General features: G+C 42.4%; 1 protein-coding gene across 6 annotated transcripts; it reads left to right on the forward strand.

Moving 5' to 3' along the window:
- Window positions 1–6,262: 6,262 nt before the first annotated feature.
- Window positions 6,263–17,299, forward strand: CCR6 (C-C motif chemokine receptor 6). Of its 6 annotated transcripts, none has more exons than XM_081187013.1 (5): window positions 6,263–6,316; window positions 10,333–10,415; window positions 11,516–11,599; window positions 12,268–12,356; window positions 14,786–17,299. In XM_081187013.1, exons 4-5 carry the CDS (start codon window positions 12,348–12,350, stop codon window positions 15,836–15,838), a joined length of 1,062 nt encoding a protein of 353 aa, XP_081043139.1. In that variant the 5' UTR covers window positions 6,263–6,316; window positions 10,333–10,415; window positions 11,516–11,599; window positions 12,268–12,347; the 3' UTR covers window positions 15,839–17,299. The 6 variants fall into 6 exon arrangements, with proteins under 6 accessions (XP_081043139.1, XP_081043137.1, XP_081043141.1 ...); XM_081187011.1 differs by lacking the exon at window positions 6,263–6,316 and adding an exon at window positions 8,426–9,211; XM_081187015.1 differs by lacking the exons at window positions 6,263–6,316; window positions 10,333–10,415 and adding an exon at window positions 8,426–9,211 and having other exon boundaries at window positions 11,475–11,599; window positions 12,268–12,361.
- The last annotated feature ends 908 nt before the right edge of the window (window positions 17,300–18,207 follow it).

The raw sequence follows: 18,207 nt of genomic DNA on the forward strand, positions 1-18,207 counted from the left end.
CTACAGCTTGATATCAGTTGTGTACCATGAATATATGTATTTTTACCATCCTCAGAACAAAATGCAGTAGTATATTTACAGCCCTGACACAAGGGCTGAAGGCTGGAACAAAAACCTTGTGGAGGTGCTTGAGACTAGCAGTGTACTACTCCCCCCCTCCCTTGCCTATCCTTCTGAACCATACACTGCTGTGGTATTCATTAACTGCAGTGGCTGCATTCTACCCATGTCAGGAGCAGAATGCTGGTGTAGGTTGGTTGCTGGGAATTGCAAGTGGGGAGATTTCAGTTGCAGTCTTCTGTAGGTGAGCCTCGGTATCATCTAGCAGAAGCTTTAATTCTCATTTATTTAGTACTAAAAGACTACCGGCACTGACTTGATAATACTTTATTTATCTATAGCTGGGGGAAGGAGGCAATATGGCAAGGATTCTTTTTTGATGTTACAGTGCGCCTCTGTGGGAAATCATTTTCCCACACGCCTCCCCTTGATCCTGACATTCATATACATGATAACAAAAACGGTTTAACCTGCTTGAGCCCCTCCTTCAATTTCCTCTCTCCATCTCCCCTTTTTTAAACTTTATTTTTAATTGAGTGGGTTTACATCTTTTAAAAAGAAAGAAAAGACAAAGAAATACACATTAGATTTTACATTTATTTATTTTAATGCAATAGCATTAGTATTAATTGTACGGAAAAGAGTAGGGGGAAAATAGACAAGGTCAGCCACGGATGAGGAAAACAAATGGGGAAAATATTAGTTAAAGACTACTTCCAAATGAATTACTTCATGGGCTTACTATATTTGAGAAACTAGACCTTTGATACATAATGTGGTCAGCATTAAATGCTCAATTTGCAGCTTCAACAACTTCCAGCCATGGACTTCATTGCTAGATTTGCATACTTTAGCCAGCTTTCCATTTTTCTTAGAGGTCATTTTCCATTTACCTGTGGCAGAAATGAGAGCAGCCCATAGAAAACAATGAACAATTTTAGCAAAGCTAAAAGACAGAGAAGGCAGGCAAGCTGTTGAAAAATGGTATCTGTTCCTTCTATTCTGCAGTAACAAGGTTCAAGATAACACACAACCATGTTGTCTTATGAGGTGTATTGTAGCGTCAGTTACTTGCACTGTACTAATTCTGCAAGTGTGCTCCTTTATAGAAATCAAACACTTGTTGCATCATGTAAGGTCCTTTTGTAAATGGTTATTATTATTGTTTAATGCTTGTTTTTTCTTAGTATTGTAGATCTTTCTATGTATAATATATTTTTTAAAAAAATTAAAAACAGTATACCTAAAATGGCTGACTCACTGAAAAAGCTTTTGCCCGCTGCCTACAAGAGCATCTTGGGTGGTCCTTCCACAGAGGAGGTGTCAGCACTAAAACATAGCTTCTCCCTGCTCACCACCCATCTTACTTCTGTCAGCAAGGAAACATGGAGGAAAGCACTGACTGCTGTCCTTAACTATACCCCCCACTGCCCAAATGCTGCCAACAACAAAATACTATTCTAGCTAGAGATTTATCTGCCATTAAGCCATTTGTATTGATAACGGGGATTAATACTTCTGTTCAGATAACCTAGGTACTTGATCCCCCTTATATTAGAGGAGAGAAACCAACAAACACAATGTTCCCTTCATACATGTACACATAAACATAATTTATCAGTTTCCCTGCTGCCTCAACTGAGATGATGATGATGATGATAATAATAATAATAATAATAATAATAATAATAATAATAATAATAATAATAATAATAATAATAATAATAATTTATTATTTGTACCCCACCCATCTGGCTGGGTTTCCCCAGCCACTCTGGGCGACTTCCACAGAAACAAAAAATAGAGTAAAATCACACATTAAAAACTTCCCTGAACAGGGCTGCCTTAAGATGTCTTCTGAATGTCAGGTAGTTGTTTATCGCTTTGACATCTGATGGGAGGGCGTTCTACAGGGCGTCTTAGACCAATGTAATGTGTTTTACAAATACATGTCAGTTACATAAATAGCAAACAGGAAACTAGAAAATGGTTAAGCAGCTAGCAGAACTTTTCATGAGCGCTTAAGTTTGTTAGAATGAGCTACATCTATAATAAGTAGATTTTTTTAAAACGGCTGTTTAATTTTTTAAGATGGCAGATGTCAATAATTTCATACCAGGTTAATTAATCAGGAATAACTACTTCCTGTCTTAAGCAGCCATAACTGCTAGGAGCAGGGCCAAGGCCCAGAGGAGAGTATAGTTCTAGAGGAAAACAATGGTGACTACTTTGCATGTTTGAAGATATTTACGGGAACTTGCTTTCCTGTAGCTATGTAGCTAGAATTGAGGTCTTGTGAGATTTGCTGGAGCTAATCAGAGAAGTAGTGTTGGATCAGAGCAAGCAGCATTCTGAACAGCAAATTGCTAGTTAAGGCCCTTTGCTTGAACAGAGAGCATTCTGGTGCAGTTAAGCTAGGACCAAGAGAGAGTGGTGCTTTCCTATGTAAAGTGCCCTTTCAAGAATCACCTTATTCATAAGCCATAGGGTGGGTTACCTGGTGAGAGGGTTCAGTGTGCCATAATAATCAGGAACATTGATCCCAGAGACAAAGGGAGTCTGTGCCACTGGTAGAATTTCCAATCCAAATGTGTCCTCACCATACTATGTATTTGGTACCAAGAAGTCTAAGGAGGTTGAGCAAAGAGGGTTTATTTATTTATTTTAAAGAAGACTCTTCTTGGGCATGAGTGGATTTCTTAAGATTTCATTACAGGTGTAACAGAGACCCCTCCCCCTATTTGCACATTTTTAAAAAGCCTTGCCAGCTGCTTGGAGAGGGGGTAATGTGCATTTTTTGAAATGTGAAAATGGAGGGATTTCCGCCATCTAAAATAAGGCATTCACTAATTCTGTAGTCTTCAGGGACATTTTTAACATACACCTCCATGAATCGCTTGAAAAAAGAAAATTGGGGCAGAAAGAAAATCCACAAAGGGGGCCCAGAATAATGATGCCTTATAACTTTTTGGATTACTCTCTTCGCTTAGAAGACTGGGGAATGGTTACATATTTCTTTCTTTTAAACATGCTGTTTAGAGCTTTATGCATAATTCCTTTCCAAAATCACCCCCGTCATCAGCTCCTTTATGATTTTTCAGAGAGAAGCTAGAAATACAATATTCTTTTGCCTTATCGCTTGTTTACACAGAAGAACCAAAACCTGAACCCATAACACAAGGCTTAGCAGCTGTGATCCTACTTTTCCAGACAGAGATAAATCCCTCTTCCCCAGACTGAGTCTCATCATCCATCTCCAGAATGATGTTTACCATATTGGCTTTGGAAGAAATTTCTCTCTGCAGTTCTTCAGCATTATCAGATGGCAGATGACCTATTTTCTCATCTCTACCATTTTCCTTCCGCATATACTAACTGCAAGATGAGATAGATAGAAAATTTCCGAAATCTTATGACTGATAATTAACCACATTAACCAAATTATGTAAAACAAGGAACTGAGCAGATGAGTGCAAAAGCTCAGCTGGATGTTAAGTCCGATGTTCTTATCTCTTGCAATTAGGGGCTGTTTTTTTTTTCTGTGTAGTGTGCTGCGCAACAGAATCTTCTGGCATGGGTGTGCATCTGGAAGGCAAGTGTGCATCTGGAACAGTCTTGGAAAGCAAAGCTGCTTTTCTTTTTTTTAAAAAAATCATGGATTTAGCTCCCTCATTTGAAACTAGTCCAGGAAAAAAGGGGGCTAGGATTCACCTAACTAGCCCCATCAGCAGAAGCTCTGTGTGAGGACTTCTACTAGCACAATGGGGCTTACCTCCATCTCCACCTGCACTATCTAATATTGGTTCAGGGAGTTGATGGCATAACCCCCATAACAGTTTGTGGGGGAAGGAGAAGGGGCAATTGTTCCACTTGGCAAGCTGCAATGCTTGTGCACAGTGGTACCTCGGGTTACAGATGCTTCAGGTTACAGACTCCGCTAACCCAGAAATAGTACCCCGAGTTAAGAAGTTTGCTTCAGGACGAGAACAGAAATTGCGCGGCGGCAGCGGGAGGCTCCATTAGCTAAAGTGGTACCTCAGGTTAAGAACAGTTTCAGGTTAAGAACGGACCTCCAGAAAGAATTAAGTTCTTAACCTGAGGTACCACTATAGATGGAATGGATAGAAGAGCACAATGCTGAATTTCACCCAAGGTCTTGAAGCTATAATCATGTCCCTACCTTTTTTAATGTGTTCAAGAAATCACATTAAATGTTCCCACCTCTTGGAAGTGCTTCAGACTTAAGAAATGGTCTTGGAAAGAGTTGCTAATGTGATTTCTGGTTTTTCAAATAAGAAACTGAAGTTATGACTTGTAGCGAGTTGATGTGAAAGACAATTTCCTGTCTTTCAGGAAATATTAGCTCATTTGCATTTAACAATGATGGGGAGATTGTGCCAGGTGTCGCCTTTTCCTGTTCTACCTGGGACCCTGTGAAAGATGAGTTTTTTTGTGAAACAAAGCTCAAAACACTTAAGCCAGATCCAGAAAGACTTCTAGAATTGAAAGGTATTAATTCTAGAACTGCACATGAGACCAGCAACAAAAGGTTGGCACATGCGGTGCTCCTGATCACTGCTCTAATCAGTCAGCCATGCCTTCCTCCACAATGCTCTATCAGCAGTCCATGGCTTCTGAGCATGCTCAGTCCCCGTTGGGCTGTTTTGGGTGAGACTCCTGCTTCTAAAGGTTTTTTCTAAAACCGTTTTTTGGGGGACTTCTGCAACCTCAAGGTTCCCCCAAATCTCTCTCGTATCATTGGTTTTGTTCCAATGATATACTATAAAACACATAAAGCCTAAGCAGCAGAAATGGAAGTAATAATTAAAAGTTATTTTTTAAACAGGGAGATCCTGTGTGATGGGAACCACATCCATTTGCCTTTGTTTCACATGGTGCATTCTTAAACTGTGGAGTTCGCTGCCACAAGTTATGGCTATGGTAGAAAAAATCATAGCGGTGAAGGTTATCAATGACTGTGAGTCATGATGGCTGTGTATTACTAGAGGCAGTGGGACCAGCGCTCTATATGTGTTCATAGGAACTCTTCTCATTATTATTTATGTATTTCATGGTTGAACTCAAGCTCTAGTTAACCCATAAAAAGAATACTGTGTGGGCTGCTATTGTGAATAGTAGAAACAGGTCTGAGGTGGTGGACATCCATGAAACAAGCAGCTACCTCAAGTACATGGTTGAACTATTTGGGGTGATGAGGTAATTGAAACAGGAGAGTGCAAAAGAAGTAAAACCCAGCAACCATGAAAATCAGACGAAGGAGTGAGGTGGCCAGTGCCTAGTGTCGGAAATCAAGCCTTTATCAGGAGAAACTGGCAACTCTCCCAGGCACCCGGCTTGGTCTCCTGTTGACCTCCCTATCTGCTTTCCCGGCAAGATCCAGGCAGAGGTCGCGATAGGTGATCCTTCTCAGCGTGAGAAGAACACACCACTCTTTCCTGCCCCCCCCCCCCAGGCAGGGGAAAGAATTAGACAGAAACGTATTTACATGCCTTTATTTCTGTCTTTGCAGTGTTACAGAAAACATGACTGCTCTCTTCAAACTCCAACAGCCAAGAGACAAACTCCTCCTGTACTTCCTGTACAGCTCACATTACACTCTGAGCTAATTCCGGTGCTTCACACTGTGAATAGACTGTCCCTCTGTTTCCCACGGAACAGTCCCAACATTCCCATTATATTTTGCTTTCAAGCTAGCAGTAGCTCGCGGCTGCATTGCTTCAATATCCTAATACCCAAATTCAGCACACACTACCTACTCCAGTGCCTGTTGACTGACTTAGAGGTGAGGGTAAGAGCTGCTTGACAATGGAGCAGAGTCCCTCAGAAGGTAGTGGCCTCTCCTTCATTGGATGTTTATAAACAGGTTGGGTTTGTCAGGGTTTCCGCATTGCAGGGGGTTGGACTAAATGATCCTTTGGGTCCCTCTAACTCTGTTGTTCTGTGATTCTAAGTATGTCTAACATACTTAGAAACAATGTACACCAAAGTAAATGTGCATTTCCTGTGAGCATTTCTTGGTAACAACTTTCATTTATTTCACTGAATACCAAGAAAGAGCCTTAAAGGGGGGGGGGATACATATTCTGAGGAAGGAGAAATGAACTGCTGTTAGAATACATATTTAAGAAGTGAATTTTGATAGTATCTAAAATTATCTAGAGAAATAATAAAAACCATTACTGTGCCTATTTATTCTGGCATGTCCTACTTCAGGATGATTTTCACTCTTAAGAAGGTGGGACAAGATTAAAGCTTAAAGGTTGTGATCTCGTGCACATTACTTAGGAGTAAGTTCCCTTGAGCTCAGAGGAATGTATATAGTTGTATGCCTCCCCAATCTCCAAGCAGTACAAGACTCCAGGGGTTACAGGCGCTTACCCGGGTTTGTTTTCCTGAAATGAGGGGTAGCAGGGGCTGTGGTGTCATTATGATAGTTTATTTACACATATGTACAACCTGAGCCTCAGTGGCGTAGCAAGGTCAGGTGGTACCCAGTGCATAATTTGTGTGTGTGTGTGTGTGTGTGTGTGTGTGTGTGTGTGTGTGTGTCCCCCCCCATTGAAATCTAGATCAAGGGAAGTAATAGTGCCACTGTATTCTGCTCTGGTCAGACCTCACCTGGAGTACTGTGTCCAGTTCTGGGCACCACAGTTCAAGAAGGACACTGACAAACTGGAACGTGTCCAGAGGAGGGCAACCAAAATGGTCAAAGGCCTGGAAACGATGCCTTATGAGGAATGGCTAAGGGAGCTGGGCATGTTTAGCCTGGAGAAGAGGAGGTTAAGGGGTGATATGATAGCCATGTTCAAATATATAAAAGGATGTCACATAGAGGAGGGAGAAAGGTTGTTTTCTGCTGCTCCAGAGAAGCGGACACGGAGCAATGGATCCAAACTACAAGAAAGAAGATTCCACCTAAACATTAGGAAGAACTTCCTGACAGTAAGAGCTGTTCGACAGTGGAATTTGCTGCCAAGGAGTGTGGTGGAGTCTCCTACTTTGGAGGTCTTTAAGCAGAGGCTTGACAACCATATGTCAGGAGTGCTCTGATGGTGTTTCCTGCTTGGCAGGGGGTTGGACTTGATGGCCCTTGTGGTCTCTTCCAACTCTATGATTCTATGAAATTGAAATCTATCAAAGAGAGCCGCGCAGGCAATCACAATGCAGATCCCGCCTTCTCTTCCTCCCTCCCTCCACCCCCCATCAAAGAATGCCACGCAGGCGATGCTGTTGCTGGTCCTGATCCCGCCTTGCCTTGTCAGAGGCACGGCTCCTTCTCACCTCCCTCCTCTCCTCTCCACCCGTAAACCATTGTGTGATCTCTCTCTCCCCCCCGCCTCAAACCAGCTGGGCTGCAGAGCTCTCCTAGGCGCCGCTTCTCCTACCCCCCACCCCCAAACTAGCGCACCTTGGCCCTTAAATGAAAGGCAAAAGCATGCGACCGCAGCCTCTCCCGCCTCCGTGCCCTTCTCGGGAGTCTGCGTCAGCCCCAGAAGGACCATGCCTTGCCCTGTGAACAGCACAGCTTTGACCCTGGCCACACAGACACACACAGAGCACCTGAGCGAGGGCGGCACATGGACAGGCAAGGAGAGCAGGGTCTGGCCGACCACGCATGCGCCTGGCCACAGAGGTGGGAAGGGGACATGTCGGCATCATGATGCAACTCAACCCCGCTCGGTTCCACTACACAGGCAGCATCGAGTTCAGCCAGCATTTTTTCACCCCCATCATGATGTCACCCAGGGTGGTCTGCATCCTCGCACCCCCCCTTCCTATGCCCCTGCTGACGATGGAGGGCTCACAGCATTCCAAAAGAGTCTTGCTTCTCTCATAGCCACAGCCTTGGATACCCACAGAAATCAACCATTGCCCTCAAACGTTGTGCGCTCTCTCTCTCGCTCTCTCTCTCTCTCTTGCTGCTTTGCTTCTAGGTCACATCACAATTCCACTCTAAACTCGGGCCTTTTGTCTTTCTAACTGACTGGGGAGAGAGGCCCACCACAGAAACAGGCCCACCTGTTTGTCCTTTTGCACAGAACTACTCCCTTTGTTCCCTTAGCGACTCAGAGGGCGATTACCAGGCTGGCCTGGCGCTTGCAGCAATTGAATCTGTCCTGGATGCAGGAATTAGAAGAGGGGCTCCGGCATACAACCTTACCCCCACCCCCCAACTCATAACAATATTTTGAGCAAGCTAAGTGTGGTCTAGATGCTTCACACACGGCATAAGAATCAAAGTCCCTCTACGTAGGGCTACGTGCATCCCATCTCTCAGGAGTTTTTTTTTCAAGTTTGAAACAGGAATTGAACCAAGCGTGGGGGATCTGTGGCCCTACAGAGGTTGCTGGACTGCCATGATCATTGGGAATTGGAGCCCTGAAAACATTGGTGCGGGGGGCACAGGTTCAAATCCCTGTGCCAAGCCAACATTTGATTGCATCATGACTGAAGACATGAAAACACTCTTTAAAATACAGACATTCATGTTGAAAAGGAAATCGGTGTTGATTCAGAACAGGTATCTGCCCTCATTTGAAGTGGAAAGTTGCTGAGAAGCCAGACTCACTTCTGCAGTGGAAAAAAGAGCCACACTCAGCGCTGTTTGTAGGCACAAACTTACCCAAGTAAGCCATGAAATAAGATGCGTAGAACACTTATCGCGTACCAAGCTGTGTACCCTTTGTGCAGAAATGCCAAACTAATTTGTATGTATAAAACTGTTTGCAATTATGCAGATTGTTAAAATAAGTTGTGTGTTTGTGATGAAGGTTAGAAGCAGGGGACAGGAAAAGCTGCTTGCACCTGGGAACCTATTTGGAGCATGCTGAGTTTCATGTGCCTGTTTTCTCTCAGCTTATCTGTTGATTTGCTTTGGTTTGTGGTAGCCAAGAGCTGACACATGGTGAGATTTGGGAAACCGCAGTAACCACACTAGCAAAGTCAATGTTCTTTTTCAAACTGAGACAGAAGAACAAAGACTTCAATGTGTAGGTTTTATTTGCATGTGTAACAGACTTCCAGGCAAGGTGCTTTAGAAAATACCTTATATGTGTTTTCAGCACTTGGAAAACATCTCTCTTTTTCTGCAGATTTTAATAACTACAGCAAAACATATCACACTCAGCAGGTAAGTCCAGCTAACTGCAATAGGCACGATAGAAACTAAAGTTCTTCAGATATTTTCTTGTTGCTGAATATAATGCACTGATATACCATATTTTTTGCTCTATAAGACTCACTTTTTCCCTCCTAAAAAGTAAGGGGAAATGTGTGTGTCCGTCTTATGGAGCAATTGCAGGCTGTGCAGCTATCACAGAAGCCAGAACAGCAAGAGGGATTGCTGCTTTCACTGCGCAGCGATCCCTCTTGCTGTTCTGGCTTCTGAGATTCAGAATTCCCCCCCCTTGTTTTCCTCCTCCAAAAACTAGGTGCGTCTTGTGGTCTGGTACGTCTTATAGAGTGAAAAATACAGTACATATGCAGTGCTTTTTTCTAAAAAAAATGTTTAGGGGTACTCTCATTTTGACTCAAGAAAATCACCATTTTATAGTTCAAATCGGGGAAAATTAATACAGTAAATGGACAAAGGTACAAGGAGTCATAAAATGTTTAGGGGTATGCGTCCCCCTGCATCCCCCCAGAAAAAAGCACTGTATATATGTCTGCTTAATGGGTACCACGACAGTAATTCAGATGAAGAAATAATCAGATTTAATAATATGATTTGCTAGCAATTGCTTGTTCCACAAACTCTTAATTAAAACCTCTTTTAGACTGTAAATCTAAACTTGCTTACAAGGGCAGTAATTCTTCTGAACACAGGGAGGTTTACTTTCAGGTAAATCTGTGTAGGATTGTGCTGTAAATGCATCAAAGGAGGGAACTAACCTGAGAGGCAATGGAGTTGTTAGAGGATAAACATGCAAATGAAATACTCAAACAAAGAAGCAGAGAAGCAAAATTAAGTATTTTAATTTGCCTTCACTGCAGAAGATATCATCCTTCCTTACTAGATTTATTTGGACCAAGCGTAGTCCACAGGAACTGTGGTGTAATGGCTAGTCTATACGTCTTGGGAAGCCAGACTTAAATCCTCACTCGGCTATGAAAATCACTGGATGAACCTTCAGCCTTGTGACCCTTTTTATCCTCACATATACCATCTTGAGCTCTCTGATGGGAAGGCAGAATATAAAAGTAATGAGCTAATTCTTTACCATATTTTTTTAAAAAGATTTTGTTTTACAGGAAGCTATTCATAAATGGAATAAAATAAATAAGATCAACAGTCCAGGCACTTTAACTTTGGTCCCAGGTAAATGGGTTGAAACGTCTTTTAAGGTTGAAATGTGCTGTGTTTAGGACTTTGTGTTGTGTGCACAGGAAGCCACAACACACACATGCAACCATTCAGACATTACTGGATACACTTATTTTGTTCAACAAGGAGATTCGTTTTCATCGGCACCACTCAGCCAATACTTTTCACTTTTCACAGTAAGCTTTCTTGTGTTGCAGCCTTTGGTTTATGCTGAGTTTTTCATTCACTTCCATGTACTTTTTACACTTTATTTTTTTCCCATGTGCAGTGACTTAAAAAAAACAGCAAGTCATTAAAAAGCCCAAATCTGCATCTTCACTTATTCTATGCCATTTTTGCCCTGGTCCAGCTCTTGACACAGGACACTAGTTGTGCATAACAGCTGATTGCCATGCATGGGGATTTGCGTTCCACAGCTGTATGGGAAGATAATAATAATAATAATAATAATTTTTTATTTATACCCCGCCCTCCCCAGCCAAGGCCGGGCTCAGAGCGAGATGCATGCAGTCAGTTCCATGGGACCTGGATGAATGTTGCAGTGTCATAGACTCGTAGAAGCAGAATTGTAGAGTTGGAAGGGATCTTGCCCACAGATGTCACTGGGTGGACTCGAACCCCCAACCTTCTGGTTAGCCAGATGCACTAACCCATTGCACTACTTGAAGGATGCAATGGGGCTACATTCTCCAGCCCCTAAGCTGTGGCACTCCCTCCCCACAGAGGTGCATTTGGCACCTTCATTATACAGCTTCCGGTGAATGCTGAAGGCACCCCTTTACCTTGGCTTTTGACACGACCTGTAATAATAATAATAATAATAATAATAATAATAATAATAATAATAATAATAATAATAATAATAATAATAATTAATTTATTTGTACCCCATCCATCTGGCTGGGTTTCCCCAACCACTCTGGGCAGCTTCCAACAAAGATTAAAAATACATTAAAATGTCACACATTAAAAACTTCCCTAAACAGGGCTCTAGGACCTTATTCGAGGATTGTGTTTTTTGAGTTTTTAATGTTGTACTTTAATGTTGTGACTTTCCTTGGAACCTTAGGGTGTAGGGTGGGAAATAGATAACAAGAAGAAGAAGAAGAGGAGGAGGAGGAAGAGGAGGAGGAGGAAGAAGAAGTGAAAGCTGCTTCTGTATGTAGATCGCCTTGGCTGCAGTGGAGGAAAAAGGTTGGTTTAGAAACGTGTGCCCCACCCATCTACTTTCCCTTTGCTCAGATTTGCTTTCAACAACTAAAATGCAACTATCTCATAATAAAGCAGCAGAAAACAAACCAATATAAAAAATAAAATCATTATTTATTTATTCATTTATTTAAAAAAACACCCCATTATTCATAAAGGGATTTGTGCTAAGCTGTTCACATTCATTAAACAGTAAAAAGTCCGGATTGAATTCAATCAAACATATTCAAACTGATTGAAATCAATGGACATGTAATCATAGCTCTAAGTCTGACCTACTTGGATTCAGTCCTCCATGTTATTCCACATATTGAAATTCTGGGAAAACTAACATATGAAATCAAAGACAGCACAATAGCTAATAAGTGTACTTCAAAAAGTTCAAGGAGACACTGATCTAGACTTTGACCAGTTTCTCCATAGGGCTTATTAGACACATACTTTTCCTGTTTCTTTTTTTTTAATTTCTCTTTATTAATTTTCATACACACATATACACACATATGTACAGAAAATAAATTCTTCATGGGGAAAAAAACCAATAATAAGAACAACATAACTTAATTATAAGAAAACAAAGAAAACAAAGAACAAAGACTTTTCCTGTTTCATTTTCCTGTTTCATTTTCCTAATCCACTTCCTTTCTTTGCAGAGACTTTCTGTAAATCCAGCTGAACTGTCACTGCTATTGCTACAAGTCTTCTCTGGTCAAAAGAAAGACAGAGCACCACAATGAGCGGGGTACGGTATGTCTTTTTCTGCTGAACTCCATTCTCTTCACCACAGAGGGGAAAAGAGGAAGCAATACTATGTTATGTGTACTGAAACCGATGAGGGAGATCAAGCAGAGCTGTCTTGAACTTCAAAGCCAATTCTGTTTCTTCCTCTGTGGCTGCAACCTGTGCATACTTGGCGTGAGACTTGGGGGAATTTTAGATTGTGCACATTCATCCTGATTTGTTTGCAGGAAGATAAGAGAACATTGGCTAGAGGTTGTTGTGTCAAAACCAGCGGCATCTGACACTTTCCATTGCATTTCCCCTCACTTTCCTTAATGCAAAAAGTCTGATCTGTGCAACCTGAATTTGCCTGTGTAAGCGACTGAACCTCACTTGAAAACAGTGACAGTTTGGAAGCCCCCTTAGGCTGCAATCCTAATTCCACTTACCTAGGAGCAAGTCCCATTGAGTTAGGATTGCAATGTAATTCTCATTGAACTTGATAAACATGTATGGAACTGCACTGTAACAATGGAAATGACAGCTTTGCTCGCTCCAGTTCATTGGTCAACTTTTTTCTGGCTCCTTCTGAAATATATATACAGTGGTACCTCGGGTTAAGTACTTAATTCGTTCTGGAGGTCCGTTCTTAACCTGAAACTGTTCTTAACCTGAAGTACCACTTTAGGTAATGGGGCCTCCTGCTGCCGCCGCGCTGCCGAAGCCCGATTTCTGTTCTTATCCTGAAGCAAAGTTCTTAACCTGAAGCACTATTTCTGGGTTAGTGGAGTGTGTAACCTGAAGCATATGTAACCCGAAGCGTATGTAACCCGAGGTACCACTGTATTTACCACACCTGCAGATTTGCCACATGCACTGGAGACAAATGCTGGGTGCAAGAGACCACTGGAGATAATGTTTATTTAATATTTTAAGTTTCTTGCTCCTTATCCTGTCCCTAACCAGCTCTCTGACGCAAGTCTGCCAACTGCATATAACTCAAATTAGGTTGAAATGCCTGTCCTATCTTCCGTACAGGACTTCAGTGAAAAATATTTCACAGAGATGGCCATAATTCCTAAGCATATTAGGTTGTAACAAACACTGCACAAACAGAATGCACAAGCTCACATAATGGATCTTTCCCCACCCTCCTTCTCTGTACCCCCAGAAAAGCCCCTCTGGAGTTGAAGTGACTTACCAAACACAGTGGACTGTGCAATCTGGGGCTGCAATGGAAGAGGTGAATTGCCTCAAATTGGCTGGAGGTATCTTGTGCTCAAGTGAAGCAAGATTCCTCCCCACAACCAGAGGAATTCCCCAGTATTTGGTCCACAGTATTCTCCTCTGGGGAAGGGGACTGCAGGGGAGAGAAGGGGAAAGAAAAAATGCATTGTGTGATCTGCCTTCCACTCATGCATCATATGGGGGTGCAACCTATTATATGAAATTCTGTTTATTCCAATACTGTATTATAGACTGCCCAGAAATGTGTTCACTGTTAGGGTTGCCATATGAGCCATGAGCTTTTTTAGGGCAATCACCCAATAGCCCCCCCACTGCCACTGACTCCAAGATCCTGTGCCAGAGCCTGAACCAGAGCTACCCGTGCACAATTACTTTTTTAAACCAAAATCCAGGACAAATGGAAAATTCCCCCTGGATGGGCATGTAGGACCCCCAAAAGAGGTCATGTCCAGGAGTTCCTGGATGTATGGCACCCCTAAGTGTGCTAATCTAACTGCTGGTTCATTTATGACTTTGTGTGAGTTTATGAAATGTATTTCTCCCTCCTTCCTCTACATGCACACATCCTATAATGTGTGAATATAAAGCTACATGAATAGGGTATGTGAGGAGATGCACTTTAACTGTGTCCTGATGGTTTTTTTTAGGGTGGGGGAAGGGGAAGACTGGGCTATAAGACTGTTACTTTGTGGGAAACTTTTGAGACCAAACTGTGCGATCACATTTAACCATGTTTGTGGTAATTTATTTTGCTGTGGCTATGTGATTTTATGAGATTTGCTGAAGCCAATCAGAAGTTAAGCAGTGTTATAACAGAATTGACAACATTCCGAACGACAAGCTTGCCATCCCAGGTTCTCTGCTAGAATAGATGGAGTGAGGGAGTGTGTTGAGCCTTGTACAGGAAGTTCTTTTGGGTCATAGTTTGAGACAGACATGTGTGCCATTCTATGTACCTTGCTCTCTCCAGAACAAAGAAATTCTGTCCCTGCCCTAATTTTGGTGATTCTCCATTCCCACTACAGCACATCCTCCCCCCTGCTATATTCCAGGCCTTTCCTATGGAGCATAGATTTCCCCCTGCCTCAGAATGTACATTTAAGAACCAAACAAATGAAGACCAAATGTTTTTACCAAACGTTTTCCTTACCTAAACCAGAGCTTGCCGAAATGTGAGTTTAATGGAATCCATTGTCCTTTCAGGAAGAATCAACCATCGCAGATTATTCTGATTTGTATGCTGAGATTGCAATGCCATGTGACAAGGATGAAGTCAGAAACTTTACGAAAGCCTTTCTTCCCATTGCTTACTCCCTGATCTGTGTCCTGGGGTTCGTGGGAAATATGTTTGTAGTGATGACATTTGTTTTATATAAGAGGTCTGATTCTATAACTGATGTCTGCCTCTGCAATATGGCTATTGTGGACATATTATTTGTTCTCACTCTTCCTTTCTGGGCAGTGAACTACGCTCTGGACAACTGGATTTTTGGGGATTTCCTCTGCAAGCTCACTAAAGGTATCTATGCCATTAACTTCAACTGTGGCATGTTGCTCTTGGCCTGCATAAGCATAGACAGGTATGTTGCCATTGTGCAGGCCATAAAGTCATTTAAGCTTCGGGCAAGGTGTCTAGCCCACAGTAAAGTGATCTGTTTGGCTGTCTGGGTCTCCTCTATGTTAATCTCAAGTGCTACTTTCATGTTCAGTGAAAGCTACGCACTTCCAGGCAATGCAACCACATACATTTGTGATCACAAATCCAGTGCAAATTCCAATGTACAACTGAAATTGCTGATATTAAGTTTCCAGCTTTTATTTGGATTTTTTGTCCCTCTGTTGTTCATGGTTTTTTGCTACACCTTCATTGTCAGAACCTTAGTGCAGGCTCAGAATTCCAAAAGAAGCAAAGCTATACGAGTGATTATCTCTATCGTAGTTGTTTTTCTGCTGTGCCAAGTTCCCTACAATATGGTTCTCCTAGTGACGGCAGAATCTATGGGGAAATTGGACAAAGCTTGCCAGAGTGAAAAGCAATTGGCTTACGCAAAATACGTAACGGAAACTCTGGCTTTCCTGCACTGTGGCATGAACCCTGTGCTCTATGCATTCATTGGTGTGAAGTTCAGGAACTACTTTGTGAAAATAATTACAAGCCTGTGCTGTGTGAGACATATGAACTGTGGAACTACACTTGGCTCAAAGATAAGTTCCGATGCTGTCCACTCCAGACAGACAAGTGAAGTTTGTGAATGACATAATGGATTATTGTGTATACAACATGGTTATCCTCAGGTAGAATCATTATTCAGGCCTCACACAGATATGCTGGCTTCTTTATACTGTTCAAATCAGTTCACTTAATACATCATGCCCGTATAAACTTCTGCCACAGAAAACTGGTCAGTTTCAAAGGTAGCTAATAGCTCTTTACACATTTCAAATAAAGCCAGTCTCTCTGTTCCCATAGCGGGACCAGATTTCCGGGTGTTTGCATGCATACCTCTTCTCTTCAGACATATCAGAAAAACACAAGATTGCCATCTTCTGGAAATGCAGGGACTCTTTCTTCCTTTAATGGGTGCAGCTGGCTCCTGTGTTTGTTTTGTTATAGTTCCACTTCAGCTATTGATATTATAAGAATTATCGAAAGTGTACTGTTATGGTTTGCCCCACTGCTTTCTTGAATTGGCTAAGTTGTTAGCAATGGCACCTGTTGACCACTGGGAATAGGCTTTTCTTTTGCTGATTGAAATAGAGGTGGTTCCCCTCTCTGGCCCGTAAAAGGGTTTTAGAATTATTATTTTTATTAATTTTATCATATGTAGTCAAAAATGCAAAAACTAAGGGTAATGAGGGAACAATAGATAAAGGACCCATTTGAGAAGATATAGGAAGTTTTTTTATTGATTAGTCAATAAAAAGGACAATGTCAGTAAAGGACAATGACTGATATACCAGACTATAGACATTGGGAGTTATTTTCTCTCTTTGTCTTGAAACCCTGTAAAGGAAAATGCTGTAAATGATCTTTAAAGGAGAAAATGTTTAGGACTATCAGTACAGTATATATAGTCACTGAGGTGCCTTAGACCCTGTTAATACTGTTCCTTTGCACCTGTTTTGTTATGCTTGATTTTCAATTTGTATTTTCAAAAAAGTTGAATAAAGAAATAAATGTTAAAAACAAGGTGAAGGTACATCGTTTTTAAAGTTATATCTGATGAATTGATACCTTCACATCAGGGCCATCTTAAGCATATCCAGTGCTGTGGTGCAAAGATCCCTCTGGCGCACCCCCCTCCTGCAACTCCAAAACAAGGGAGGGGGCGGTGGAAAATGTCCTCTGCCTCCCCCACCACCCTGATCCCAGGCGTGGTGGTGGCGATCAAGCAGGAAAACGTGCTGACAGGCTTGGTCTCCAGCGTTGGGGCACCCAGGAAAGCAGCCCGGGAAGGCTGCACACTGCCTTTTGCCAGGAAGCAGGAGGACGACAAGGACCCCATCTTTAGCAGATGAAGAGGCTTGGGAAGGAAGCTGCACACCCACAGTCACTTACAGACTCACTGTTAAGACTGTGTTCATGGAAGACAATCTTACTCAGCTGCGAGTGATCACCAAAGAAGGAGTTCTAGCTTCCCTGCTGGGACGCAGTATGCCTCTGAATATCAGTTACTGGGAATCACAAGGGGGGAGAATGCTGTTTCATTCAGGTAGGACAAGAAGCTACAGTTAGAACTGGATATGGAACAACTGATTGGTTCAAAATTGGGAAAGGAGTACGACAAGGCTGTATTTTGTCTCCCTGCTTATTTAATTTATATGCAGAATACATAATGCGAAAGGCTGGGCTGGATGCATCCCAAGCTGGAATTAAGATTGCTGGAAGAAATATCAACAACCTCAGATATGCAGATGACACAACCTTGATGGCAGAAAGTGAGGAGGAATTAAAGAACCTTTTAATGAGGGTGAAAGAGGAGAGCGCAAAATATGGTCTGAAGCTCAACATCAAAAAAACGAAGATCATGGCCACTGGTCCCATCACCTCCTGGCAAATAGAAGGGGAAGAAATGGAGGTAGTGAGAGATTTTACTTTCTTGGGCTCCATGATCACTGCAGATGGTGACAGCAGCCATGAAATTAAAAGACGCCTGCTTCTTGGGAGAAGGGCAATGACAGGCCTAGACAGCATCTTGAGAAGTAGAGATGTCACCTTGCCAACAAAGGTCCATATAGTTAAAGCCATGGTTTTCCCAGTAGTGATGTATGGAAGTGAGAGCTGGACCATAAAGAAGGCTGATCGCCGAAGAATTGATGCTTTTGAATTATGGTGCTGGAGAAGACTCTTGAGAGTCCCATGGACTGCAAGAAGATCAAACGCATCCATTCTTAAGGAAATCAGCCCTGAGTGCTCACTGGAAGGACAGATCGTGAAGCTGAGGCTCCAGTACTTTGGCCACCTCATGAGAAGAGAAGACTCCCTGGAGAAGACACTGATGCTGGGAAAGATGGAGGGCACAAGGAGAAGGGGGCGACAGAGGACAAGATGGTTGGATAGTGTTTTCGAGGTTACCAGCATGGGTTTGACCAAACTGCGGGAGGTAGTGGAGGACAGGGGTGCC

Source organism: Podarcis bocagei (assembly GCF_964188305.1).
Source record: "Podarcis bocagei genome assembly, chromosome: 3".
In the NCBI taxonomy this organism is placed as follows: domain Eukaryota; kingdom Metazoa; phylum Chordata; class Lepidosauria; order Squamata; family Lacertidae; genus Podarcis; species Podarcis bocagei.